The following is a 27,644-nucleotide window of genomic DNA, read 5'->3' as shown; positions in this document are numbered from 1 at the left end:
CAGGAGGCAGCAACAACTACAACAAAAAAAATGACGAGCTATCAAGAACAGGTACGTCTGTGAATTGGATTTTAGTTTGGATGTAAAGGCACTAAATGAAATAAATTCAGTCCATCTCAAAGTTTCTTGTGGTATGTTACAGGAAACCGGAGCAGAGTGAACAAAAACTCGTTATCCGGGCAACAGTATCCTTCTGGCTCTTTTGAGATCTTCAAGAATGAGCCGGAGTAAGTCAAGTGGCAGAGACTCATCCCCTCTGAGGTTTGTTCATTTCTCACAAATCAAAAGTCACACAAAATGTGTGGATTACAGCTGTCTGAATAACCGATTACCTGATTGAGATAGTAGTTTCAAATGAAAGCAAATGAAAAGTTGTGTAGCCATTCTTGGTCACAGCCACTAGGTGGAGCAAAAGGCCAGAGGAAGAGCCGCCCTGTTGCCACTATGTGGGTGAAGGGGAACAAGATCTGTTGAGGGTTAACCTCAGCTGACCTGCTTCATTTTGTGCTATGCTGAAGCAGACAGGAAGTGATTTTGCTCAGCACACTTTTGAATTGTTAAATAAAGTACATTATGCTCTCACCAGGATATTGTTGGCTAGAGTGCAAGGAAACAGACACTAGCGACAGAAGTCCAAAGGTGAAGAAACCTTGCCACATCTTTAACTTAGCAGCCCAATAAACCTGCAAGAGATCTGTTGATTGATCCAGGTGAAGATGATATTTTATTGTATAATTTCACACTGAGAAATGTGGAAAAAAAAAAATCCAGGATTTGATTTGACTTATTAATAGGGGGAGGGAAAAATCTACATTAGGAAAAAATGCTTTTTACAAAATTACCAGTTTCACTAAAATGTTTTGGTGTTTTTACTTGTGCTTTATATATTTCAATCAATCAATTTCCAGAAACCTCTAGTTAGTGATTCTCTGCTAAAGGTTAAATTGACCTGCAGTTTCTGGCTCACAGAGCAGCCCTCCCCTGAAACTCCCTCCACCCGGCTCCTTCAGACTAGCCAGCAGCAATTAGCAACCACTGTGAATCTCATTATAGGAGCTACTTCTAAGTGCAACGCTGGTAAAAAAACAATAATTAATAGAAGAGCAAAGTTGTTAAGACTTCCTAAAAGCAGAAAGCAGGCATTTTTAAAGAGACAGAAGCCCAATTTCAAGGCGTTAAATTACAAAGTCAAATTTCTTTTACTTCATATTTGATATTTCTAGCATTTTTATAACAACTGAAGGTAACATAGTTACCCGATTGTTCTGTAAAATGGCACTATGTGCCTAGCAGATCCATAACACTGCCCCTTTAAGGCCTTTCAGACATCTGTGAAAGGGTGCTGTGTTCTTGCCTGGTTTCAATCTGAACAAATTTTCAAACTTTCGAAGCAAATTCTCCGCTACCTGAAACAAAATCCAGTATCACTCAGAGATAACGAGAAATTATTACAGTAATTGTTCTAACTCAAAAGCTGCTAATTTACAACGACCATATGAAACCACAGTTCATCTTAGTCCATTTTCTGCACACGCCGTGTTCAACAGGCTCTGGCAGTCTCGTGCAGAGCAGATTGTGGCTCAGTGGTCCCTTAACAACTGCAGAGTCAGCATTCATTCTGAAAGGCTGCAGCCATGAAGTGCGATCTTGCCACCAGTAACCTCAGTCTGGCGCCTGATGACTGGATCAGCTCCTTTCCGCTAACAGAGGCAAAGAGGCAGAGAGCGTGTACTGTAAATACAAGCCGCTCGTCCAGATTGTAGTATGAAATATGGAGTGTTTGTGATAAACTGGGTAATGTTCCTAACCTCTCGTAATCCAATCCGAGCAGACTGACTCCGTTGACAGCCAGGATCCTGTCTCCGGGCTCCAGCTTCTCACACTTGGCGGCGGGAGAGTCTGGCACGACTGCGCGGATAAAGACGCCCTTCACCTTCATGGACGTGTTCTGATCGCGGAACATGATAGCCGGGAGTCAGCGACAACAAGGATTTCACACTTGAAGCTTTTTTTTAACCTGACTGTCAAATGTTTTAGCAGCAACACAGTTTTCAGGCGTACTGCGTGGGCAACTTATGATCAGTCAAGTATGCTAGCTGCAGCAGTAGCAGGATACAATTTTCCTAAAAATGTAGCTTTTTAGCTTTATTTCAGCGCAGGGATTTATTTTTTTTTGTCACTGCCACTAGACAGAAAATATTTACATTTATGTCCCACAATAGCTGGGTTTCCATTAACCTATAAAATTGTGCAACTTGAAATTACAAAACAGATTTGCTTAACGGAAACGCGGCAATTTTGGTAAAACTCAGGTTTTTCGATAATGTGTATCATTTTGCTAGGATGAAGTGGTTTTTCAGCTGCATTGAAATAAATTTTTTGATAAATTTTTTTTATATATTTCGATACATTATCAAAAAATTCCTGCTTTTCAATATATAAAAAAAATACGTTGCAAAAACTCAATATAGTTTTTATATATCATCAAAAAACTCCTGTACTTCAATAATATACATATATTTTTTGCTAGGATTAAGTGGTTTTTCAGATGTACCAAAATAAGAATTTTTACAAAACCACAGTGGAAAAACTTTTTTTCGCATCACACGAGTCACGGGAGCAAGAGCCAAATGTTACTACTACTGGCGGAAACTGCAAAGAAGATGACAGGAAGTGATCGGGGGATGATGGTAAGTTGTTTTTTTAAAAAAAACCAATGTGCAGCTGGCTCCACCGGCGCTCTCACAGCATGACACAGTTCATAAAAAGTTGTTAAAAAAGGTTGTCATTTGTTGAATCCATAATCCCAGGTGTAAGGCACTTGTCGCTTCAACGCCTGAAAAAGACGCAGACGTCTCCTCTGATTGCTGAACTATGATTATATCTCATGTCACTGTTTACATCCATTGCTGCCATTATTTATAAAGGCTCACCGCGCAAACAAGTTATTCACAGGTAATTTTAATTTAATTTCTTATTAAATGGAAACAGAAACTGCAAAATTTTGCTTTTTTTGATATATTTCGATACATTTTTTGATTTTTTTGTTGAAAAAAAATGTCAAACCGATGTTTAAATGCTCCACAGACATGTATAATACAGCTTTGTCTTTTGTTTTTTATTTTAACTTTACTGACCCTCGTGTCCACCAGAGCAAGGCCGAGTCCCGTTTCGCCCCGCTCCAGCTCCAAACTGAAAACCTCGTCGTTGCCGTCCACTTCCTCTTCCCCGGCCTCCTTTCCCTCCTCTTTTAGCTCCACAAGTCTTTTCACGGTGCCGCAGTCCGATTTTAAATGGTCTGCATTCAGCGCGGCCAGGCATTCAGACACTAAGCCACCTGCGGAGAAATTTGAAAGCATGTTCAGTCCTATTTATCAAAACACAGTCAGCGGAAGAGCGTGAATTAAAAAAAGAACGAAAGTGTTACAGGACCTTCGCATTCCACTGTTTCGCCGTTGGGATCCATCAAGGTTCCTGTTTTAGGTTGGATGAGGAGACTGGGAGGGTCCAGAGCGGACCACCGCCCCTCACTGGGTTCTGTCAGCTCCAGATTTGTTAGCTTTTCAGCTACAATATGTGCAACACCGGTGCTGAGCTCATCCCAGTTAAGACATGATGGTGATGGGGGTAGAATCAGGTCATCAGGTGATGAATCACAGGCTTCTAAGCCGACATTTTGAAGGATGTCGTTGACCGCCTGAGCGGTGTCCGTCTGAGCGGCACCAACCTACAGAACAGCTTGGTTTAGTGTAATAATTCAGTAAAGTTTCAGCTCGGCATTAAACACTGGAGATCACAAATTCCTCTAAAATAACTTGAGAAATTTTTTTTTTTTTAGTGTTGGAGTAACTGGTTGGCATTTTTGGTTGTTGTTGTTTTGACATCAGGGCCAATCAGTTTTAAAAGTCCTCAATTGAGTAGATAATGGTTTTCCTGACATTTTGCAAAAACGACAGCTTTATTTCACAAAATGTTTTTTTTTTGGCAGAATGAAGTGGTTTTTCAGCTGTATGAAAATAGATTTTTTCACACATCTTCAATGGAAACACTTTTATTCACGTCACGACTCACACGATCAACAGCCAGATGTTATTACTGGTGAAAACCAGGAAGTGGTCAGAGGATGATGGTTTGTTTTTGTTTTTTCAGACAGTGTGCAAAAAAAAACCCAAAAACATTCTGGTCAAACAGGTGACCAGAATCTAACTTTTCAGGTTGTCCTCATTAACTGCGTTTCCATTACAAATGCAGTGCAAAACTTTGTCAATATTTTGCTAATGTAAAAAAAAACACAAGTTCGCAATTGCGAACATAAGAAAAAGCAATTAAAATCCCATGTGAATAAGTCTGTTCATGCTATAAGGTGGTTGCCACTTTTATCACCAGACACCAAACACCAAATATAAAAGGTGAAAATCAATATTTTGCCACCTGGTGCTTCTTAGCGTCTGTATTGTTCATCCGGAAATCAGACAGCGCGCCGATAAACTCCTTGAGCTTTTGCAGCTGCTCCCTCAGAGCTGGGTCTGCCACTGGCCGTCTGAGCTGGAGCTGGTAGCCTTCGTCTGGAAGCTCCAGCGGATGGTGGGTGTCAAAACTCTCCAGGATATCAGCTGAGTAAAGATAAATTGTATTTAAGGACAATATTTAAGAAACACCCGGATCATTCCATAGTGGACTTTTCACCTGTAGTGTGGGCTGCTGCTCGATCCTGTGCGGATGGAGCCCACGTTTGGGCGCAGGGTGAGGCCGGGCTGTACAAACCCAGCAGGTGGTGCAGCTGGGCCGGACTCAGGGCGGGGTATTCGGAGCGCAAGGACGCCCACGGCGTCTACAGGTGAACGACACGACAAGGACAAAAATGTTTCTACACTTCCGAGGGACCGCCTTAGTCGAGTCCGTTTCATTCTCAGGTCTCCATCATAAAACACAGCTGCTGTGCTCACCTCTTTAGATCTCACCAAGAAGGCAAAGATAACGGCATCCAACATGCCGAATTCAAGTGGGTGACGTCATGGAAAAGTATGGAAATTAGTTACAATACTGGCGAGGTACCAGAGTCTGGAAAACCTTCAAGATCCCGTTGAACTGTTGCCTGAACTACGTTGCAAAAGGAGAAGCTTCCTTTGCTTTCTGTGTTTCAATCGTTATAGCAGTAAAAGGCAAGCAAGACAGTGGCCATTTAATGCAAAACCAACGCTTGACTCAATTAAAAGCTCAAGTAGACACTAAAGCTATGAACTAGGTTCTATTTTTCTTTCAGCTAAAGAGAAAGAACGTCTGCTTCAAATGAAACTAGAGCTAAAACTTTCCCTGCAAACATTTTGTTAAGAGCTCATTGGTTTTGATATTTCCTGCCAAACTTTACCCTATAGCAATCTATAACAACTTCTGTGCCAATAACCGTCCATCAGACGGTCGTTGTTTTAGGACAGTTAAAGTAAATTAAGAGCCTAATCTACAAAAGGTAATTTAATCCCTTTTAACAGGTTCTGTTAAAAGGGATTACCTGCAGTAAATTCTTTCTTGGTGTTGCCAGCAGGTTGATAGCTGACGAGAGAGTGTGGGTGTGCTCCAAGGCCAGTTCTCCAAGTCCAGCCGCGTGGGCCCAGTCCAGAACCAGGTCGAGATTGGCCCGCATTCGCACTCCTCTGGACCACTGGTAGAAGCCTGGTTCTGAGCCTGGGTGCACATGAAGAGAAAACTGGTCAGACATTTTGTTTTATTTTTACCCCTTTTAGAGTCATGAAGGAGTAAGAATACAGATGTACTTTAAGACATAGTTCTGTTTTCTGTATATTGATACTTCTCTATGTGTTGATTTGGGGGTTTTCTATGTTTTGATGTTGGTGTTTCCTGTGTGTTAATGTTGGTGTATTCCATATCCTGATGTTGATGTTTTCTATGTGTTGTCACTAGGGTTCATTTCTCTTGATGTTGTCGTTTTATGTGTTGATGTCAGAAATTAGTGCGTGCCTTTCTGCAGGTACCTCTCTCCATGAGTGAGTTGAAGAGCGATGCATTTATGAAGTAGAAGAGGTAGCCAATGAGCTGAGAGGAAACCTCTGGGTGGACCTGACAGTCTAACAGCAGCCTCCAGCTCTCGTTCAGAACCTCCACCACCTGACTGATCTCCACGGGGACGTGCATCCCGCCGCCACCCAGACCCCGACCACAGTCTCCAGCACTCTCCCTGAAAGGATTGCAGTCCAGGAGACTCGGAAGGACTGTGTACAGGAACTGGTTGGACAGAAAAGGAAATTGACGTGACTCACTTAACCATGCGGCTCTGGAGACTGTTGACAATTCCTGTGGCTCAATTAGAGGCCGGAAAAGTTAACATTGTGTGGTATATGATATGATTGCTGGGAGAAACTAAAACATGTAACCCTCCCGGTCAAATTTCAGACCACCCATATATATATATAACTTAAGCATGGAACGTCTGACACTAAAACATAGCTAATACATGTTTACTTTAGCGCAAGCAGCAGTCCCAGGCATAAAGAAAAAAATGGGACTTCTAAGATTTTCACCTTTTCCTCCAAATGTCTTTCCAGTTCCTCAGTGAGGCTGAACAACCGCAGCTTTGTTCGGCCTAATTGTACGCAGACATCCCCCTTTCCCTAAGATCTCACTCCTATGCCCACAAAGTATCTGAGGTTTGTGCCAGCCGTAGATCCACATTCCTGAATGGTTGAGCATTGCTTTGAATGTGGGCTTCTTGGCATTGTGCTCCAAAGAGGGCTGCTGAGTGAAGAGCACTGAAGGAATCCAGTGCGAGCAGCTCCGTTTACAGTTCCTGTGAGGTTCCCGCGGCGAGGCTGAGCTCAGCATTAACCGGGCCGGGCCGCGCGAAACACAATGGAAACGACAGAGCAATTCAATAAACAATCTTGGAAAGACACACTGGCTTGGAAAATGTCGCTCAGTGCAGACAAGCCAGAGGGGATTTATATTTTCAGCAGCACTGGTTTCGCAGATGACCACATGCACGCATTAGTTTGAAGGCAAATATAAAACGACAACTCAAAGCATTGTCTGGTTACATCTGTATTCGCTGTGACGGACAATTAAACATAGTCTGCCCACTGGTCTGCTTGTAGTGTCTTTTTATTCATCAAAACGTCTCTTCAGCCAAAATACTTGCTCACCAGTGGCGCCTTTTGCGATGCACGCTGATGCAATTTTCCTTGTATTGAAGAAATAACCACAAAATATATCAGAGGAACAGATTCCAAAAACTGTCAAACTTTGTTTTATTTTTTAAAAAAGCATTTGTTATTTGCTCTTTTTGTCAAACTCCAACGTTTTCTGTGACTACACTGAAGAGGTATCAAAATTAAAATGTGTGAAACTGATATAGAAGTAAAATGACACATTCTGGCTTCTGTTAGATATTTAGTTTTTCTTAACATATTTTTGTTTAACAGATATATGCTTCTATCTTGTATGTGTCTCGATATTGTTGCTGTTACTAGCAAACACTGGCAGACCATGAATACTTCTGATTTTTTTTTTTTATATTTAAAGTTCATAAGAGCTAAAATTTGTTTCTTAGCCAAGGTGTAAAAAACGTTTTTAAAGTATTTTCAATTTCACTAAAACGGTTCCAACTGTTGCTGGTAATAATGTTTTTAAAACTAACCCTTAATAATCTTAATTAATAAGATTTGTTGTCAAAACAGAATAATACAGAAAAAAATTTATTTAGTTTTAGTTGAATGTGTTAAAATAAAATCACTCAAAATATTCCGTTTTGACATGACTTAAAAGAAATTTGGCTTTGAAGTTGAAATTGGGACTCTGTCTCTTTAACAAATTCTTGCTATTTCTGAGACCTGCTAGTTCTCCTCTACCAACCTTTTAACAACGTTTTTATGAGTGTTGCACTGAGAAGTAGCTTGTATGATGAGCTCAGCAGATGCACAGTTTCACTAGGTGTCTGCTAATTGCTGATGGCTAGTCTGCAGGAGCTGAGTGAGAAGTCTCAGTGGAGCACTGATCTGTGAGGCAGAAGCCTGGACACTGCAGCTCTGAGGAGAAGCTGCACCTCAAAGGCGGTGCTAGGTCCGCCTGGGTGTTTTTAACAGCTGAATGGTTGCCATGGGAGATTAAAAGATTTCTCAAACATGCATAAAAAAGTCAAAGCAACACTTCAGATATGTTTTTGATGACAGAATAAGATCATAACATGACGTAAAGCTCAAAAAAGTCAATTTTTTTCCCACCAGGGGGTCTTTTTGTGGGCTCTAGTGTCCCTTATATGACAGTAGGCTGACAGAAAAGGGGGAGGGAGAGGGGGGAAGACATGCCGGGTCCGGAAATCGAACCTGCAACGGCCGCGTCGAGGACTCAAGGCCTCCAAATGTGGGTCACGCTATTCTCTACGCCAGGGGTTTTCAAAGTATGAAAGGGTGAGCCCCCCTTCAAGGAGCTTAATGCCTGCTGCGCCTCCCCGTGGAGGGGGAGAGGTGGAGTTCAAAAAACTCCACCTTCAGCCCTGCTCTGGCCAAAACCAGTGATGTCATAGTTACTTTGAAAAAGTAACTTTAATCGGACTACTGATTACTCCTTGAAAAAGTAACTTAGTTATATTACTGACTACTTGACTTGGAAAGTAACTAAGTTACTTTCCAAGTCAAGTAGTAACTAACTGCAGGAAAGTAACTAACTGCAGGATTAAGTAACTTTTTAGTTACTTTCAGCAGCTGCTAACAACAACGCTCTGCCTCCTGTGAAAATCACATTGAGCTTTGCCAATATGTAATTGTAAGTTATTTTATAATGGTAACATCAACAATGTGTCTCCACTGATAAGGTTGAACTGAAGAGGAGATTGTACAAAAAATAAAAAACATGAGTAATTTGTGTGGTCCACTGTTGTCTGGAAAACTCTAAGAAGGATTTTAAAGCCCCCCTCCCCCCAGCCTCCAGATTCTGCGTTACGCCCCTGAGTTTGATGTCGCAGCGCACAGAGCTCCTCCTGCAGCTCCACAGCTCCGATGGCTGCGACACTTACCGTAATATTAATAATTATAACGGTGCTAACTTGCCATTATAACTATTGCCAACTACGGACACGTTTATTCGTGGCTGTTTTCACGTTTATTGCGCTGTTCATATTGGTCTCGATGTTTGCAGTTTTCTGGAGCGCAACGCGAAGCTCGATGTCATTGAGAGGTAATAAATTAAGTTGACATTAACAAAGACACAGCGGGACGGATCATCCGGGAAATGATGAACAGGGAGAGACGGAGTAAAACTACCTTAATGACGGACAAATTCTGGGATTTATTGTGAGTCTCTGCTTATTTCCAAGCCCAAATGAGCAACTTCACGTTCAAAAACGAGCCCAAAAAGGCGCAACCCGCCGCTCATTAAATCTGCAAGCGACTTTAAAAAAATGAAGCCCAAAGCCGCTTATAATAATCGGACTTGTCGACAGAAACTCAAAATAGTTCCAGTTTTTCCACCAACAAAACGCGCATCTCCCTCCATTGTTTACATTTCTGTCGCATAGAGACGTCGGTCACTCGACAAGACACGTAGAGGAAATACGATTAAATAACAAAAGAAGATAGTAACGCACAGTAACGCAAAAATGATTTTGATAAGTAACTGTAGTCTGACTACTGGATTTGAAATAGCAACGCGTTAGATTACTCATTACTGAAAAAAGTGGTCCGACGTCAGTAACGTTACTGACATCACTGGCCAAAACATCCTCTAAGGGGGGAAACATTTCCACTGATCCCCGCTCCACACGCGCACCCCACAGTACCAACTTTTTCCTAAATCCACAGAGTTGATCGTGAGCGTAAAAGACGTTTCTCTCACATCAGTAGACAGCAAGCAGATAGCTTTTCCGGTTTATTTTTTCCCTCGCACCGCGCCTCCCCTAAAGTGCTCTGGCGCCCCCCCGGGGAGGCGCGCCTCACACTTTGAAAACCGCCGCTCTACGCCACCACAGCACGCCCCCAAAAAAAGTCAATTTAACATGATACTGCCCCTTTAAAAATGTTGAAAACCATGTATCATTAACCTTCCATTAGGAACGTCTTGTAAAAAAATCCCAATTAAAATGTATTGATGTTTCTGTGGTTCTAACTCAACAAAGTCAAAAGTTTAATGTAAGTGAATACTTACAAGTCACTGTAACGGATTTTCTTTTAAATGTGCATTTTTACTAGCCTTACATTTAGATTATTGATGGTTGAACTGACAAAAGCACATCTGGAAACCATTTGGTTCATCAAGCTGACTTCCTGAGAGAAAACAGCGGCGTGTACAGTATGGATGTAAGAGCAGGTAGTTAGATAACCACAGCCGCTGCTCTCAGCAAATATGTGCTGAGTCAAACTTACAGGACTGCGTTTATCGAAGAATTCCTATAGCTTTCTCTCCGAAGACGCAGCATTCTCACCGTCTCCCCAACATTACATAGGAGGCTCGTAACCTGATGCATCAGGCACAGATCTGAGTTCCAGCTGGCACAACATGTGAGACCTTGACTCGGCTGCTGCTAACATTATGGCAAACCGCTAATGCTGTCTTTGATTTGGCTTCAGTCTCATCACCCACGGCTCTTCAAATGCCGAGTCTGGTGCGACCAGGACCTTGGAAGCGGTGTAATTTAGGACGGGCCCCAATCGATTGGACTCCGATTTGCCATGGGGGACCAGCAAACGAGCATTTGTAAAGGTCATTGTTTGAACTTAAACAGGCCAGTCTCTTCAACAGTATTTTTTTGGACGGCATTTTCACCCACGCCTACGCAGCTCCACTGGAAACTTGTCTGAAACTTTCCTGGGCACGCTTCCATGGGTGTGGTACTGCTTCAGTGTAAAAGGGCAGAACTGGATCCTGTTGGCTTCACATGCTCTTTTCTCTAAAGGCAAGCTGACAGTTTGCCTCTGGAAATATTGTCCATGATCAGTACAGGAAACTGAAATTCTTCCAATCTGGCACACCTGTCACCTAGCTTAGCCTGCCACGCGCTAAGCCTGGGAAAACGGCTAGCCTTTTGATAAATGTCTTTGGCTTTTTACCACCAGCAGGATTGTTTTTATAGCAGATAGCTTCATTTCATCCAGTAGGTGAGGGCTGGCCGCAGTTTCTGATTTATTAGGCAAATTTATTATTTCCTATAACCATGAAAGCATGTGCTGCTGAGCCTAAACCGCAGTTTGTCTCAGACATCCCATCTTGGTTGGGTAAAAAAAAAATTTGGACATTGAAAGAGAATTTGGGTGGAAAACAACATTAATTTCAAAAGCTTAAAAGCTGTGATCTACACTTGCAACCCCAAACACAGCATCCTCTTTGAAAATGGCAGGGTTGACGTCCAGTCGATTCAGATTAGCACCAAGGCTAGCTAGCTAGCTAGCTTCTTCAGAACAGCAGCGCCATCTCGTACTTTTGGTTAGTGGGTAATACAGCAGTTTTCAATAGTTTTCTGAACTGTTGCCTTCATGTCATCTTTTCTATTAAGGTAAACTGACAGTTTGCGTTTATAAATATTATCTATGATCTGTACAAGAAACTGAAATCCCACTATGGAGGCTTACCTTTCACCTAGCTTAGCCTCGGAGGCGCTAAACCTGGGGAAACCGGCTAACCTGGCTGTCTTTATGTCTTTGGCTTTTACAACCAGCAGGATTGTTTTTTTAGGTGAGAGCTTAATTTTATCCAGCAGGTGAGGGTTGACCAGAGTTTCTGATTTAGTAGGCAAATTTATTATTTCCTACAACCACAAAAGCAAGCAGTGCTGAGCCTAAACCGCGGGCTTGCAAGCGTCTCGTCTCGGTTTGGTAAAATGTTTTTTGGGTCAGTGTCAGAAAGTTTGGTGGGAAACAGCACAAATTGTTTCTTAAATTCTTGTTAAAAATGGCAGGGTTGCATTCCCATCGGTTAAGATTAGGACTAAGGCTATCTTATAGTATTTAGCATGCTGCCAAAAAAAAAAGAGAAAATCAGTTTCTTTTGTCATCTGACCATATAATTTTTCTCCACATGTTTGCTCTAATGCCTACATATGGCAAACTGCAAACAGGATGTTTTTAAGGTTTTCTGTCAGTAAACGCCCCATCATCTTACACCTAAAGTACAGACTTATGGAGTGCAGAACTGATAGGTGTTTCAAATTTCAAAATTTGGGTTTTAAAGTCAATTTACTAGACCAGAAAAACTCTATACCAGATTACTTCATGTAATTTCCACTCAAGCTTTCCATTTTAGCTTTCCAATTCTTTTTCAGTGAGTCAGCTTCAAGTGAAAGAATGTGCTGTGAAATAGTTCATGCAGTATGAATGGCATCCATTCTCCAACATACACAAGCACAAACACACACACAAAGGCTTTTGGTGTGCTTCCTATCTGCTCTGCCACAATGCACCCAGTGTAGCTTTACAGTACAGTCGCCCAGGACGTTAAAAGGCTGTACAAGTAACTCACCAAAACCCTTTATTCTCGACACATGTCTGATTATATTAATGTCTCTGGGAGCACATTTTAAAAATGAGTGATAAAACAGGATGGAGCAGCCAGAATCTACAGTAGCACTGAATTAAGAAATGATTGTGAAGTCAGCTGTTACCTTAGTGATGTAGTAGACACACTGCTGAAAGGCCAGCAAGATGACTTCCTCCAGGACGGCCATCGTCTCCTCGCTGGCTGAACGAATGCAGGACAGGCGAAGCGCCAACATCGCTGAAAAATCACGTTGGCGAGAATTTCCTTACTTGAGTTTAACATACGAAACATTAGCTAACAGCGTCAGCAATGCCACCGACCTAAGTTCTCAGCTTCTTTGCCTTCAGCATCTTCCCAGTCTCCGTCCTCCCTCCGCCCCTTCTCCTTACGGTTTCTCCACTCCAGAATAAGAGGCAGCTGATGTTGAATGAACTGCAGCAGCTCCAGGGTGTTGGCCATCCACACCACCAGGGGGCACAAACCCAAAATTACATCTTGTAGGCTGCGTACTTCGTGGTCTTTCGGGTTTGAACCCTCACTGCAAGACAAAAACGAAACATCTGAAGTGTCCTTGATGAAATGGCAGGACGACGGGATACTTGAAGTAAAAAGGTAGAGCTTACTCTTCAGGGTAACCAGCAGCTAGCTTCGTAGTGCAATCCTGCATGAGGCGAAGAGATAATCTGCAGTCAGTGCTTTTATGTCATGGTGCATTTTACTCAGATTTATTTCCTCCACTGAAAGCAGTAACCGATAAAACAACTTTAAAATAGTGTGTCACAAAGTTATTCTAATGTCTTGAGCTTCTCTACCAATCCATGATCTCAAAACAGAAAAGAACGGCACAACTGCAAAGTTACTGAGAAGTGGTTGTCCCCAAAATTGAAAGGGTTAACAAGCAGAACATCAGTTAGAGATCCACATCATGACTTTAGGGAAACTATACTGACAAAAAGTATACTGACAGAACAGGTTTTATTTGTGTTTCCCCATAAATCTAGCCTTTACAGAAAAGTGACAAGAAAAAAGCCATAACAAATCCTGTTTGCAGTTTCTCTAAAGTCATGATGTGGACACAGCGAACGTGTGGTGGTGCTTGGCTTTGACCAGCGTACCTGGTGAAAAAAAAAAACTTGAAATCAAAATTAAAATTATTAAAAGTCAAAATGACAAGAAAAAAAGTTGAAATGTTGAGAAAAAGTCTAAATAAAGAGAAAGGTCAAAAAGATGAGGAAAAAGTTATTGAGATGATAAAAAAGTCAAAATGACAAAAAAAGCCAGAATAATTTGGAAAAGAGTCAAAATGATGAGAAAAAAGCTGAAAGGAAAAAAGTTAAAATTACAAAAAAGTTAAAATAAAGAGGAAAAAGTAAAAAAAAATAAAAATAAAACCAGTGCAACATGTATGCATCAAATCTGCATTATCTATATTCAGCTTCTCACCCAGATGTGCATCATGTCAACCTCATGTGACCTGCCCTCTGTGGGACGCGTCCTTAAGGATTTCGGCCAAGAGTAATCCAGCAAGTAGGACCTCAAGAGTTGGCCGAATGATTCACAGTGAGACGATAATGACTGAGAAACAAGCTGCAGAGCTGCAACTGCAGTTTTTCTGCTGTGTTTGCAATGATCACATCACCGAGACACAGCATGTTTGATGAAGAAGAGATTGTTTAAAACCAGACGGAGCTTTTTTTTCTCTACAATCCGCCTCTTGGCAAAGATCCTCATAACTTTGCCAAACAAGAATGTAGGCACTGTAGCTGTAGTCTGTGTGAAAATGTTGGGGAAAACCAACGCACATAAAAAACAGTCAGCTTCACAAAGTTTATATGGCAGTAACAGCCAACCCAAACACGGTCTGAAATTTAACGCGTCTCACTTGGTTTCCAACCTCTTTAACCACAAACTCACCCACGTGGCACTCTGGACTTCACTCGCGCTCAGCAGCAGGAGCCTCCGTAGGTCTGAAGTGTGGAGGTAAGCTGCGGCGTACTGGAGACACAGGCTCAGCAGAAAGGAGACAGTCAGTGGGGCTCCGTCAGTGATGCTGCTGCTACAATCCATAGCAAAGATCTCCTTGACAACGCGATCTTCGTCCTCAACCCGATAGCTCAAAGTCAGGATGTGGCCTCTGGGCGACGTTAAAAAAGGAGGGCCTTTGTTGGGAGACCGCTTGCAGGCAGAACCTCGGATGTCCGTGCAGCTCGGGATGCAGTTGATGCAGTGGATCACTGCTGTACTGTGGATGGTTGACGCCGCAGGAGGGCTGAGACACATTATCCACGGAGCAGCAGACAACATTGGTTCAGAAGAGGCATCGCTTTCTTCCTGTAGCTGAGAAACAGAAAAGAAGTATGACGTCTCCTGAGTTGTTCTTCTTTTAGTTCTGTGGCAAACTACTGAATTCTTTGTCAAAGACCGTCTCACCTTGTTCACTGAAGCTAGGGGATCCCTGAAAAGAAACAGGTAATGCTTTCCCAGTCCGATGACGTCACCAGAACTCAGCCGCACGTCGTCTTTCACGGCTTCGCCGTTCCTCGAGATAGCGGCGTCTTTGCAAGGGGAGAGCGTGATGGGGCTGCCAACGCCGTGGCGGTGGAGGGAGCAGTGGCTCGGAAGGATGTCATCAGCAAAGAGGAGGACGTCAACACTCGGCTTGTCTTCGTAATCACTGCGTCGGCCGATGAGAATGTGTGGTGCAGCTAGCAAGTAGATGATAAAGTCCTGAGAGGAGAGATTAACGGTCAGTTACAGAAGTTGTTTATTTGTATAAAGCATCTCTGAAGTATCACTTCTGAACATGGGGCTCTTATAAGTGTTTCCTTAGAGATTCCAATAATAGGAACCAAACACCTAATCTTGCTCCTCAATTGGACATTTATGGCCTTTTTGGGGGAGGTAAAACAACCTAAAATGTGTTTGTCACAACTAAACAGACCCACACTTCTAAGTTTATGTACTTAGTATTGCCAGGATTTTAATTTGTGGCTAAAGATAAAATCGGATTCGCAATAAAATTCAAGTCATCCCCTACTGAGAAAGATTTACAAAAGAACCTAGACTCAAAGTGGGTCCTGGAGGGCCGGCATCCTGCTTGTTTTAGTTCTCTCCCTGGTTTAACGCACCTGGGTCAAATGATGGTTAGTTAGGAGCCGTCATTCTAATGACTGATGGCTTCTAATCACTCGTTAGAATGATTAGACCGAAGAAGAACACTGACATGCTGAAAAGGTTGTTGGTACTACCAGGGAGAGAACTAAAACGTGCAGGATGCCGGCCCTTGAGGACCGACTTTGGACACCCCTGACCCAGAACAACGTCTAAATCTCTGCAGGTCTCACTGGCCTCAGTTAAGGTCGGAGTTCACAACTCAACCAAGGAGCTGTGTTATGGTCGTGGGCTGATTTGCTGCTTCAGGACTTGCACAGCTTGTGACTGATTGGTTGATCCAGAAAATCCCGAATCGTTAGCATCCAGCTATCAATTTGTGACTTTAAGTTCTAGCCAACCTGGGATATGCATCGGGACAATGATCCAAAGGACATCAGCAAGCTCATTTATAAATGGTAGAAAAAAATATTTTGGAGTGACCTAATCAAAGTTTGTCCTTGTGTCAGCTATGATGTAACCAAATTAAAACAATCCAATTGCAAAGAAGAGCATGAAAGTTTGACGTGGATTAGGATTGATTTATAACTGAGAAATGGCTCTTCACCATCAAAGCTAAACTGGAAAACGTGTTTCAACCTTGAATAGTTCTTATAAATCAAACTCCAAACTGCTTTTAACGTAGAATGTGTACTTACAGCAAGTGAGCGCTAATCATAATGATTATAATGAGATAATTGTGTCACTCCTTGTGATCCTTTCAGATTAAACCAGCTGAGCTGAAACTGGCAAACCACCAACTGCATAATCGCGTTCCTCAGGAGTAGCTTACCTTACTGGGCCTTCTGGGAAACTGACAGAATTAAAATCTCCTTATTCTAGTTGATACATAACTAGAGTGTGTGAGTTAGTGTGTCGGTCTTTGTACGTAGTTTTGTGTAGAGCTGTACTTATCCACATTCAGAGAAGCCCTGGTAACCAGACAGGAAGCAGTGTCACGATCGTCTCTTTCTGTTTCCTGATCCGTGTTCTGACTCCCAATTCTTTTGCTGACCTCTGCACAGCTGTTGGCTCTGTCACTGTCGCTTCACTCAACCAGCATAATTCTTTTCGTGTTTCTCTGATATAAATGCTTCTGTATCTAGCAAGGTTCACAAAAGTTGCTTTCCTGCAGTCAGTAAGCTGAAGTAGCAGACTTCAACTAAAAAGTACTGATAACCAGTGACTGGTTTTGCTTTGCGTAAATGAGTTTGTATTTATTTCAGTTAATGACAATGTTTTCCTCAATATTTTCGTTAGTTTCAGGTAACTGTAATGGCCTTGGTGTGACAGCCACACACCTTCTCCCTCCCACATTGCTGAGCTGTGATTGGCCACGTACCTGCGTGATGCTCCAGCCCTGCAGCAGCAGCAGATACGGGCAGTCGTGTGGAGGATGAATGGAGTACTGTGTGGTGTTATCGTCGCTGCTCTCCGTCTCCTCCCTCTCTGACTCCTCTCCCTCACGCTCGCCCCTCGGCCTCGGCGGACAGAGGTTCTCTGTCTTAGACGCCGTCCCGCCGTCCCCCTCGAAGAGCGTCTCCGCGCTGTGAATGTCAGTCGGTCGGGGGCTGTTTTCCAGGGACTCCTGGCTGTGGACCGAAGAGCGGCCGAGGCTCTTGCAAAGACCCTTGGCCCCGCCGCTTTCGTCCCCGCTGTCCAAGAGATCCATCTCACTTTTGCTCCTCCAGAGCTTCTGACTGCGACCCAGAGTCCTCTCCACAAGGGTGGAGGTGACCCTGGATCGGCTCTTCTGCAGCTTCCGGGCCTGGGCGTTGATACCTAATGTGGGCGGAAGTAAATCATACTGAACCTGATCCTTTGGAGCCACATAAAGACAGTTACAAAGTCAGCCTTCTATCACCTGAAGAACATTTTAAGGACTAAAAAACTAATAATGAAGGAAGATATAGAGAAACTCATCCATGCATTTATATTTTGTCAAATTGATTACTGCAAATGTGTCTTTACAGGTCTGCCTAAAAAAATCAGACAGCTGCAGCTGATTCAGAATGATGCTGCTGGCGGGAAGATAGAGAACATCACACCAGTCCTGAAGTCCCTACACTGGCTCATTGGAGCTCAGAGAATAGACTTTAAAATACTGTTGCTAGTTTATGAATCACCGAACAGCTTGGCATCACAATACATTAAAAATCTGCTGTTGTTGTATCAAAAATCTGGAACAAATTTACAGAAAACTGCAAAACAGACGAAACACAGAGCTCCTTTAAATCAAAACGAAAATCCCACCTGTTTAGGGTTCATTTGAAACATAATTAATGGAATATCGACCAACATATTTGAATTGTAGTGATGATTTTGACAAATGACACTCAAAGAAATTTGCCGTTTTCTCAATCGGTGACTGATATTTTGTTGTGCGTGTTTTTATGATGTAAAGCACTTCAAACTGTAATGTGCTGTAGAAATAAACCTGATTGGCTGAATGAAAATGATGAGCGAATTGGACCACATCGTGAGGCCGTGGAGGCGAAAGGTCGATGGTATGCGATGACAGAGCAACGCCCTTGTTTTCCTGGGGCAAGGTGAGGGGTGTTGCTGCCAGAGTCAACAAGAAGAAGCCCCACTCAGGAAGCAGACCTCAGTGGAAACAGAGGCAGCGCTCATGGAAATTAAAGAAAAAGCTAAAAAAAAGAAAAGCTCAGCTCCGCAGCAGGGAACCACAACCCTAACCCCAACCAATCCACACGCGGACACTGATGGAGAGCCATATCACATGCGTGCGCTGTTCATAAAAGCAAAACACAAAGCCGGACACACACTTCGATGTGAACACAGCTGTGTAAATCGTACCCAGGAGCCTCTGCTAGAAGTGACTGACACAAAAACATCAGTAAATCAACCCAGCACCTTTACGGTACCATCTGTGGAAACTTCCGGGTGTTTTTCAGTCATGCCACACAATCCGTACTTATCTGTGGACCCAGTGTTTATGCAATGTTTTTATTTGGGTTTTTTTGTTTCTAACAAAAGGAGGAGGAGTGTAGCGTGTAAAGAATTACACAGAGAGGGCATGACGCTTGGGGCAAAAAATAAAAACGGCCATTAAATCGCCGTGCGTCTGCAAAACCCATTAGGCTGTTACTAAAAATTTATTGTCATGAAAGAATCAAATCCAGCCATGAGTCTTAAATTCAAAAGAATGAAAACAAGACTGCGAGCCTTTGGCCGGTTTTCTCAGGAAAACCCGAACGCTTCGCTGTGAGAACCGACTTCGAAGCCGGCAGAGCTTCATTCATGTCGCCTGGTGGAGTCAGGATGCGGCGAAGCAATCGCCCCAAAAGGACCTGGAGTGATTACCAGCAGTGACGGTGTCCCTCTCCTTCGACGTCATCTCCTCTATCGAACTTTTCCGCTGGATTTCGAAACGTCTCGCCAAGCCCTCTCTGGGTTTCCACAGCGACTGTAGGAGGAGAGGTTTCTCGTGGTCGCCCACGACCCTGAATCCCTCCGTCTTCCACTGGTGGCTGTCGATGGAGCCGATGGCGTCGCACAGGACGTAGGACTCGGACTCCTCCTTCCTCAGGCCGTACCTGCATCAGACGGACGCGTTTAAAATCGCTACACTCCTCCTCACAAGACGCGAAAATGAAAAATATCTTCACAGGATTTAAACAGATGTTTCCTATCTTAGGCTCTCTGTCTGATCCTGAGATCAGACAGAGAGCAACCTGAATAAATCTGAAGTGCAGATTTTATTTTCTTTGTTACTTTCATAATCTTGTCCAGCTCAATTTTTTTGTATATTCTGATAAAAGAAATAAGAGTCAGAAAATATTACCACTCTTTTTCTTCTTCATGATTTACTAATTTGTCATTGTTGTTTCCCACCACACTTTTTCCTTCCACTCAACTTTAAAAATGTTGTTTTTTGTTGTTTTTTTTTACAATATTCTAACTTTTTGAGATTCATCAATATTATAATAAAGGTTGGAAATATATTACTGTATGTGTAATAAATCGATGTAATGCAAGTTTTACTTGAAATCAGAGGTAAAAAATCCGATATTAATATCTGTATCGGTCCTGATATTGAAAACATTGTAGATTGGGTATCGGTGACAATGTGCCTGATCCAACCTACATTAGAAAGCAAAAAAAAAGGAAACTGGAGTTTCACAGGAACAGCACTTTCCGTCCTGTCCACTCATGTAAACTACTATTACTAGATACCAGTATCACCAGCATCAGAAAAGTACAAATCAGGGTTTTTTTTTAATGATTGTGTTTCTGTGTTTCATCTGCTGATACCTGTTGTTGGTCTGTGATTTTATCTGTTGCACCTCCTTGCTTTTTTTATGACCACTGCTTATTTTTGTGCACCGCTTGCAAATCTGTATTTATCCTAATAATAAAAGCATTTTTTTTGTTTGTTTTTACAACAACATTTCCAGTGAAACAGAGACTGTTGAACTTTCCTATCGCTCCACTGATGGAAAAAGAGAGCAGCCGAAATGTGAGCTGTTAAATGTTACGCAGATCAAATTGGAGAGCCGCTTTTATGAACTTTTTCTGTAGTTTTTTCCCCCTACACAAATAATAACTGGAACCACACAGACACACTGTATAAGAAGTACCAACCAGCCAAGTCAAAACAGAGATAAAACATGCTAGCATTAGCCTAGCATTTTTTAAAAAGTAGTCGATTTTAAGCCAGACTTTACTTGCTTTGTGTTAACTAAGTCCTAAATGTTCCTGCCACAGAACCAGCCTTTCTCTTTGGTACTGGGTCGTTCATCCGTCTCGTCTTTAGAGACTGAACCCGGCCGCCATTAATCATCCTGTTGTGCGTCTGAATGAAACCTAAGAATGACAGACAGAGGCGGCTTCAGAGTCTGGGCCATCGCTGGCTGTGTTTCACACAAGTCTGTGGTTTGGACTGGACCGTTCAGAACTCCACTTCTTTGTGCACACCCACATACACACACACCCACACTGCCTGCTGTGTGCTTCGATTATTATAAACAGAAGAATCTGGTTAGGCGGACCTTAGCCTTAATTCACTAGAACAAGCTGACCTTTACGCAGCCTTAAAATTATGAGACTTTGCTTCTTCTTCTTTTTTTCCCCGTATTGCTTAAGCTAAATTTAAGCTCCTTCTTAAATAAATAGGTGTGCGTTTTTTTTTGTTGTTTTTTTGCCAAGTTTACTCATATTCATTTGGTAAGTACACATGGATGCAAATTTAATCTTCATTTTAGCCTTTTAATGATGCATTTAACCTAGTATTTTTCCAGGTTGAATAATACGAACTCAATTAATGAAAACGTTTTTTTTCTTCTCTACACAGGCTAAAATACAGTAAATGTAATTTGTCTTTGTTAGAACAGCCATCTGTGTCCAGGTTTCAACTATACAGCTGTTTAGAAGAATTAAGATGAGATCTTCCATTTTCACACCAGAACCACTTTCTGCACTGATTCTTTTACGCACAGTTTAATGAATCCTTGAATCTCTTGTGGCAACTATAAATAATCTATTTACTATTGAGGGGTGCCCAAACGCTTGGTCTCCAGCGATTAGCAGACACCTGCCAGTCAGCTGAGCTTATCATACGACCTACTGCTCTGTGACAAAAAAACGTTTGTAAACAGCATTGTTGTATCGACTTCCTGAAGGCAGAGTTTCAAAAAGAGCAGGAGCTTCTTAAAGAAACAGGGGCCCAATTTTAAGGCGTCAAGTCAAATTTCTTTTAAATTATATTTGATATATGCAGCACTTTTTATAACAACTGAAGGTGAAATCGTTGATTGGTAATGATATAAAATGTCACCATGTGCCTCAAAAATGCATGACGTTGTCACTTTAAATAAACTCTATCTCCAATGAAAGGAAAATTAAAGGTGTGTGGTTTAAAGATCAAAACGAACGTCCGTGTAAATTTCTAAGCAGTTCTGTTGAGTAAATTCAAAACTTATCTGAAAATGCTGAAAAAAAAGAAAAACATCCCTGAAATGACATCATGTTTTCCCAACCAAAGGTTATTATTATAACCTGAAACAAGTGGCAATAACAGAAACTGAAATAAATAAAAATGATCATTAATGGGGGAAAAACTATAACTAACTGTCAGCTGTCTGCAAACTACGCCGCTCCATGCTCCTCTTGGCGACACTTACTGCAAAATGATGGCGGCAAAAGTTCGGACAAAACACCAGAGTTAGTTGATTGTTCAACAATAACTGAATACATTTTTTAATGGCATCTTCTGCTGAGTATTTATTACCCAATCAATGTATACATAATCACAATACATTACTTTAACCTGTTCGAATTCTGCACCTACAAAATATGAAAAAACTCAAACTTCTTCTGCAACATCTTCCAAAAACAAAGCTAAAACTAACAGTATTTAACTAATAATAACTAATGAAAAACTGGCAAACACACTCTAAGAACTAATTAAAACAAACTGGATCAGTCACAACGAGAAAAAAAAAAACTAAAGCATAATGAGAAACCCAAAACTACTACAGCCGTGTTCAACCAGACCAGTAGAAGGTGATGTTTGCCCACAATCAGACCAACAGAACGGCTTACTGCTGAACGCAGATCATATGATTGAGGAGGAATTCCTGCTCTCACTTTTATGTTCTTACAGCAGTTCATTTTTCTGAGTGCATATGGGGTTCACGTGGAGGGGATCGTAACTCACCCCGAGCAGAAACACAAGACCACCCTCCCGCATATGGCGACCCATGTTCTCACCGATCCAGGGCCTCCTTGACGAGCTCCCCGGCGCTAGAGTGTGTGGTGGCCAGGACGCTCTTGTAGTGAGCCCCTTCACAGATCTCATTCCCAAAGATCTTGAGGATCCCTGGGGCCGTGATCTGATTGGACAGCTCGGACGGGTCGTCCTCCGGCAGGACTTCCGCGGAGAACACTGTGGATGCGAGGCAACACGGGGAAAAGGATATTTACCACTGGGTCTGAGATGTGGTTTAAAAGAAAAAAAAAAAGACCACTTGGTTATTTACAAGCGCTGAGGTCATGTTTGCTTGTATGCGGTGGGTATGCAACAAAACCAGAGCGTGTAGAAAGAGGAGATGATGTAAGACATGCAAAGTATTCCAGTTTTACAAAGTTTAGATGGATGGTTTTGTTTGGGTAAAGTAGAAGATTGAGATGTTCTGATCTCGGTTCCCTTTTCACATTTTTTTTTTTTTGGATGTTACCAAAACAATTGTGTTTAATCCCTGTGTATCAGTTTCTGCCATTACGAAATAGTTCAAACTCAGTCAGGCTGAAGGACGAGTGGTTCTGAATATCAATTTTTAAGTCTTGCCCAGATGCTCTTTTAGATTTAGGTCCAGGTTTTGACTGGGCCACTCTAACATATACTATTAAGGGTGAGCATTGTTTATCATTTATCGTCATACATTTCTTATGATAAGAATTGTTGTCACATTAAATTCAAATTAAAGATGTTTAAACTATTTTGTTATTTTCCCCTGCTGTTTAATTTATTAAATATAGCTAGCTAGCTGTAGAGCCCAACAGAATTGGAAAACTTTTGTCAAATAAAATTAACTAAACATGATATACCTCTTTAAGTTTTGTATCTACAATGAATAACATCAATTTTCTACAAAACAAAAAAAAAATCTAACATTTTTGCGATTATTATCATTATTATTTGACTCGTGACTATTTTTGATTCGACGATTTTGGCTCACGAGACAAAACGATTAGACAGTTGGTAATTTAAGGGAATTGGGGGGAAAAGATGGCTAAATACACGCGCACTCTATATATTCCTCTCTTTGTTCATCTAAAATTAAAGCCTGTTGTTGTTATGAATACGAACAAGTTCAAAACCTATGAATACATCACGAATATCTTCCACAGTGGAAATATCGGCATCAGAATCTCAGGGAGAAAACAAAACCAGAGTGACCTACTGCTGCCCTTCCTGACTTGGACGGACCGTGACGACCGGAGTCCCGCCGACAGCGCCATGGAGCCCGAGGTAGACACCGGGTTGCGGTGGAAGACGCCGGAGAGTCGGTTGGTTTGGCGACGGATGCGACTCTTGCTAGGCTGCCTGACGGCCACTCCCTCTGCCGACCTGCAGGTGGAAGAACTGCCGGTGGATACTCCCGACCTGGAGGACGGAGCGGCAAGAGAGGGAACTGATAGAAGACGGAGGAGCGGCAAGAGTTCAACAACTTAAGCAGAAAAAACTTTTAAAAAATAAAGAGAAGAACTTTGATAAAATGTCTCGTACGTTTAATAAAATATCTCGTAAGTTTCATGCTGAAAGAGACCCGGTCTCTTTCAGCATGTCTGCCCTCAGCTCTCTCTATGCACAACTGAAACAATGAAGTGTTGTTCGGACCTTACCAAGACTCTAAGCTTCTTATAGTTCAAAGGTTCTCTGCAGTTGCCCCACAGTTCCCCCAGACTTCTATTCTCCCACTGGAAAGCCTCTGGTTTGAGACTTTAGTGAGTGATGGCATGTGGGTATAAGGTGTAAAGGTGACCTAGCTAGCATGTAAAGCCTAGGATAGCTAAATAAAACATACTTTTTTATTCATTCTTAGATAGTGAGACTTTGGGCATTTCTGCATATTTTGAGTTCCTTTCACAATTAGATGTTTTAGGGCCTCTTGTCACTTCAAATCCAGATAAGATGCTGCTGCCCATTGCATACAGTTGTAACAACATGCTGACCAAACGTGCTGGATGGCTCCACTTGAGTTGTCAGTTTCAGTGTCTTTAAAAGAACATTGTAAAAGAAATGTTGTAAAAGTAAAAGAAACGTAAATGTTTTAAGTCCGATATGCATCGGATATTGGATATCTGCATCCGATATCCGATGCAGATATCCTCCAATATCTGCATCAGTTTTGGAAGTGAAAAAAGTGGATTGGTGCATCCGACTGACCCAGATGAGGAATAATAGTCTGAAAGCGGAAGATTTTCTTCAGTTCGTAGCAATCAAAGTGAGTCCAGGCCTAAAGAATGAATTTATAAGAGAAATATTAAAGCTCAGAAGGTAAATCTGTCAGAAAACCTGCAGACTCACTTGTGTGGAGGCTGTAAATGAGAGACACACAATCTGACTGCTGGACGGCAAAGGGGGCAGACATTGTCAAGTCAAGATAAGGGACAACTGAAAGGTGAAACTGAATCCAAACGTGCTTTAATGAACCAATACATCTTCTGAAATACTCCCCTAAACTACTACAAGCTATACAAACAATTTTGTACATAATCTAAGCGAGGTCAGCTAATTATTCAACATTTAGGATGTCTAATTTTCCCCAGTTTTTTGTTTCCACGCTGAGCTACTCATCGTCTCTCTCTGTGTTTTTGTTGTTGTAAAGTAACGAATAAATATGGAGAGGTTTTACTATTGTATATTGCTTTGACTTAGCCGAAGGCAACACGCGGGGTTTGACGTTTTTAGAAGCACGAAGGGAAAAGAGGAGAAGTTTGCATCTTCCCTAACTCTCTCCAGCTGTTCTGGCTGGAACAGCTGCCCGCACAGAGCGCTTCCAAGTGGGTCATACTCACTGAGAACCATCACTGCTCTTCCGTCCCAGCCTCACAAACCGTCTCTTTGCGGGGGCTTTGGAGAAACTCGTCGGTCTTGGAGGGAGAGAGTGCAACTCCTCAGCAGAATTTCTTATCTCATTCATTCCCGTCTGGAAGCTTCTTTTCTTTTTCTCTTTTTTGTGTGTCTCTTTTTTCCTGGGTGATTCCTCCTCAGCTGGAAACCCCTGCAGATGTGGCTCTGTTATTGCTTCTGCGATGCGGGACGCCGCGCTTCATTCCAGGGATGTTCCCTCCAGGAGAGCCGCGGCGCAGAGCCATCCAGCTGCTGCTGCTGCTCCGGAACAGGCGCCGCTGCTGCAGATGTTTGCCCCTCCCTCAGCCAGCTGCTGGGGCTGATCAGTCCCGGGAAAAGTGGGTGGTGGTGGTGGGGGACCTCACAGCATAACCACTGCACTGAATCGGAGAGGTCAGAGTTCTACCTGACGTGTTGCGGAACAGAATCGCTCCTCAGATCTGAACGAAGTGGCGCGGATTCAAACCGAGGAGGCAGCCGCTTTCCAGATGTGTCTGCACACACACGCCCACAACAACGACACCATCTTTCAAAATAAAACATCCCATTGGTCAGCCTGTTTCTGATTTTGCTGTATTGACGGTTCTCTCTTTGCGCCCAAACTTCACTTTGTTTCGGCGGTGGATTTGAAAATGGGCAGGCGCCCAGGGCGGCATGAGAGAGGGGCAGCCTGCAAGCACACATGGTTCTAGAAATTAATTGTAATTATTCATTTCATGAAAGGGGGCAATGCACATGAATCGACATGAACGCATCACGTAAATACACCAGAGTTAGCCTATAGCAAAAATAAAAAAAAATAAAAATACAATTCAATTAACCTGCATAGCAACATAAATGACCTGTTATTTTTCAACATACGGATAAAAGTAGTGTGATTTACAGTAAACAGTTATAAAAATAAAATCTGAACTGATATACCATAAAAGCACATCATAAAAAAGTTTTATGATGAGAAAATCTTAAGACTGAGAAATATGTTATAATTATCTAGTAGTAATGAAACCTAAAAATGATAAAAGAAAAGCATTTATCGAAACTGAGGGTGGAGTCAAAGCCCATACAATGATCTCATTAAAATGTAAGTGGGGTAACAAAGATGGAGGAGCTATTAATAACAGAAAAACTCACTTTTGTTTAAATCTTTTGTCTAATGAGTAAAAGATGGTTATTTTTTTGTTGTTCATCTAAAATCAATTTATTTTCCAGAAATAAATACAAAAAAAGATTATGGATGTAAATGTGAACAATTCTTTTAAAAGAAGTAAATATCTAATATCAAGTCCTAATGGGTTTACAAGACACACACGTGACACAAAGAAAACAACAGACACGGTATACACAGGCCCGCCTGTAAAGACGTACATTACATAATAAAAGTTTATTTAAAATGTAAAATAATAATAATGACAGCCTGATTACTCCTTATTTTCCTCAGAGTACGTCTAAATTCACAGAATATATGACTTTTGTTTGTTTTTTGGTACAGAACATCATGAAAAATGATCAAGGTTGAGGTGCCATATTTTTAATTCTATAAAAGTGACTGTTGTGGTCAAAGAGTGGCGTTTTTATTCAAGGTATAACACACTGCCCCCTGGAGGTCTATCGTGTTATTCTTCCTTCTGTTCAGTTGACACTCTAACAAACTCCAGGAGTTGCGGAGTTGCTATACAATTTCTGAAGCATTATTATTTTTTAATCTTTGTCATTTGTATTTGATATGTATTAATAGATTTATTGTCTTGTTTTCCTACACAGAGAACACTAAATGTATCTGCATTTAACTTAAACTGAGCTAACCTTGAATGACAGAATTTACTTTCTGTCATTCGATTAAAAATTAATCAGATTAATCGCACTCCAGCGCCGTGATTAATCTGATTAACCATTAAGCTGAACTTTAGTAAGCTTGAAATGTAAAAATATCAAAGTTTTTTTTGTCTCAAACTCGTCTCATTTGCTCTTGAATTTCGTCGGGAAGTTATGTGTAGCTTTTGAGACTTGTAGCCTAATTCCTGTCTTAATTCCTCAAATAGGTCAGAAAGGGGTAGTTGTAGTCTGTTAAAATCAACAACAACGACAACAAAATTATATCGGTTCATTAAGTTGTCATATTCTGATGAATCTAGTGTGAGCTGCTTTGAAATTAGTCTAATATTAAGTTAATTAATTCGGACCTGATGCTAATATCAGGTAAATTCTGTATTAGAGATCACAGCACGATGAAGAACAGAAGGCTCTTTGTGTGTGGTTGTTGCCGCTGCATAGCCACTAGGTGGTGCACTCTCCTAAAAAAAAAAAAAAAAAAAAAAAAAAAAAAAAACAGCCGAGCGGTTCACACATGGGGATATTTGATTACGGAATGCACAAAGAGGTTTTGTCTCATCAAGCTGGGTTTACATGAGGTCTTGAAGGCAAC

At 41.8% G+C, this 27,644-nt stretch overlaps 1 protein-coding gene and 1 long non-coding RNA gene across 4 annotated transcripts; one reads left to right on the top strand and one right to left on the bottom strand.

The window, feature by feature from the left end:
• Positions 1-701: 701 nt before the first annotated feature.
• LOC122822829 (ras-associating and dilute domain-containing protein-like) lies at positions 702-25,691 on the bottom strand. The gene is made up of 18 exons (XM_044101787.1): positions 25,168-25,691; positions 23,550-23,752; positions 22,357-22,531; positions 18,949-19,181; positions 16,967-17,406; positions 14,905-15,201; positions 14,389-14,811; positions 13,098-13,135; positions 12,795-13,012; positions 12,599-12,711; positions 5,991-6,240; positions 5,510-5,682; positions 4,687-4,831; positions 4,432-4,613; positions 3,433-3,727; positions 3,138-3,337; positions 1,809-1,948; positions 702-1,700 (listed from the first exon to the last, which is right to left on the bottom strand). The coding sequence occupies exons 1-18, from the start codon at positions 25,290-25,292 to the stop codon at positions 1,607-1,609; spliced, it is 3,744 nt and encodes a 1,247-aa protein (XP_043957722.1). The 5' UTR covers positions 25,293-25,691; the 3' UTR covers positions 702-1,606.
• On the top strand, positions 1,955-6,115 carry LOC122822831. Of its 3 annotated transcripts, none has more exons than XR_006369237.1 (4): positions 1,955-2,690; positions 2,811-2,955; positions 5,543-5,707; positions 5,987-6,115. It is a non-coding gene; the product is annotated as an uncharacterized LOC122822831 (long non-coding RNA). The 3 variants fall into 3 exon arrangements; XR_006369236.1 differs by having other exon boundaries at positions 5,540-5,707; XR_006369235.1 differs by lacking the exon at positions 2,811-2,955 and having other exon boundaries at positions 5,540-5,707.
• Positions 25,692-27,644: the final 1,953 nt, after the last annotated feature.

The sequence above is a fragment of the Gambusia affinis genome, linkage group LG20 (genome assembly GCF_019740435.1).
Source record: "Gambusia affinis linkage group LG20, SWU_Gaff_1.0, whole genome shotgun sequence".
Taxonomy (NCBI): Eukaryota; Metazoa; Chordata; class Actinopteri; order Cyprinodontiformes; family Poeciliidae; genus Gambusia; species Gambusia affinis.
This window is presented reverse-complemented; position numbering and strand designations above follow the sequence as displayed.

What these genes read in the sequence shown, in the direction of transcription:
- LOC122822829 (XM_044101787.1), bottom strand. Translation starts at nt 25,292, where the DNA reads ATGAATGAGATAAGAAATTCTGCTGAGGAGTTGCACTCTCTCCCTCCA. An exon ending in CCAAGTCAGGAAGGGCAGCA is followed by an intron (nt 22,532 to 23,549) that starts GTAGGTCACTCT and finishes TCGCATCCACAG; the next exon opens with TGTTCTCCGCGGAAGTCCTG. An exon ending in CGAAACAGTGGAATGCGAAG is followed by an intron (nt 3,338 to 3,432) that starts GTCCTGTAACAC and finishes ATTTCTCCGCAG; the next exon opens with GTGGCTTAGTGTCTGAATGC.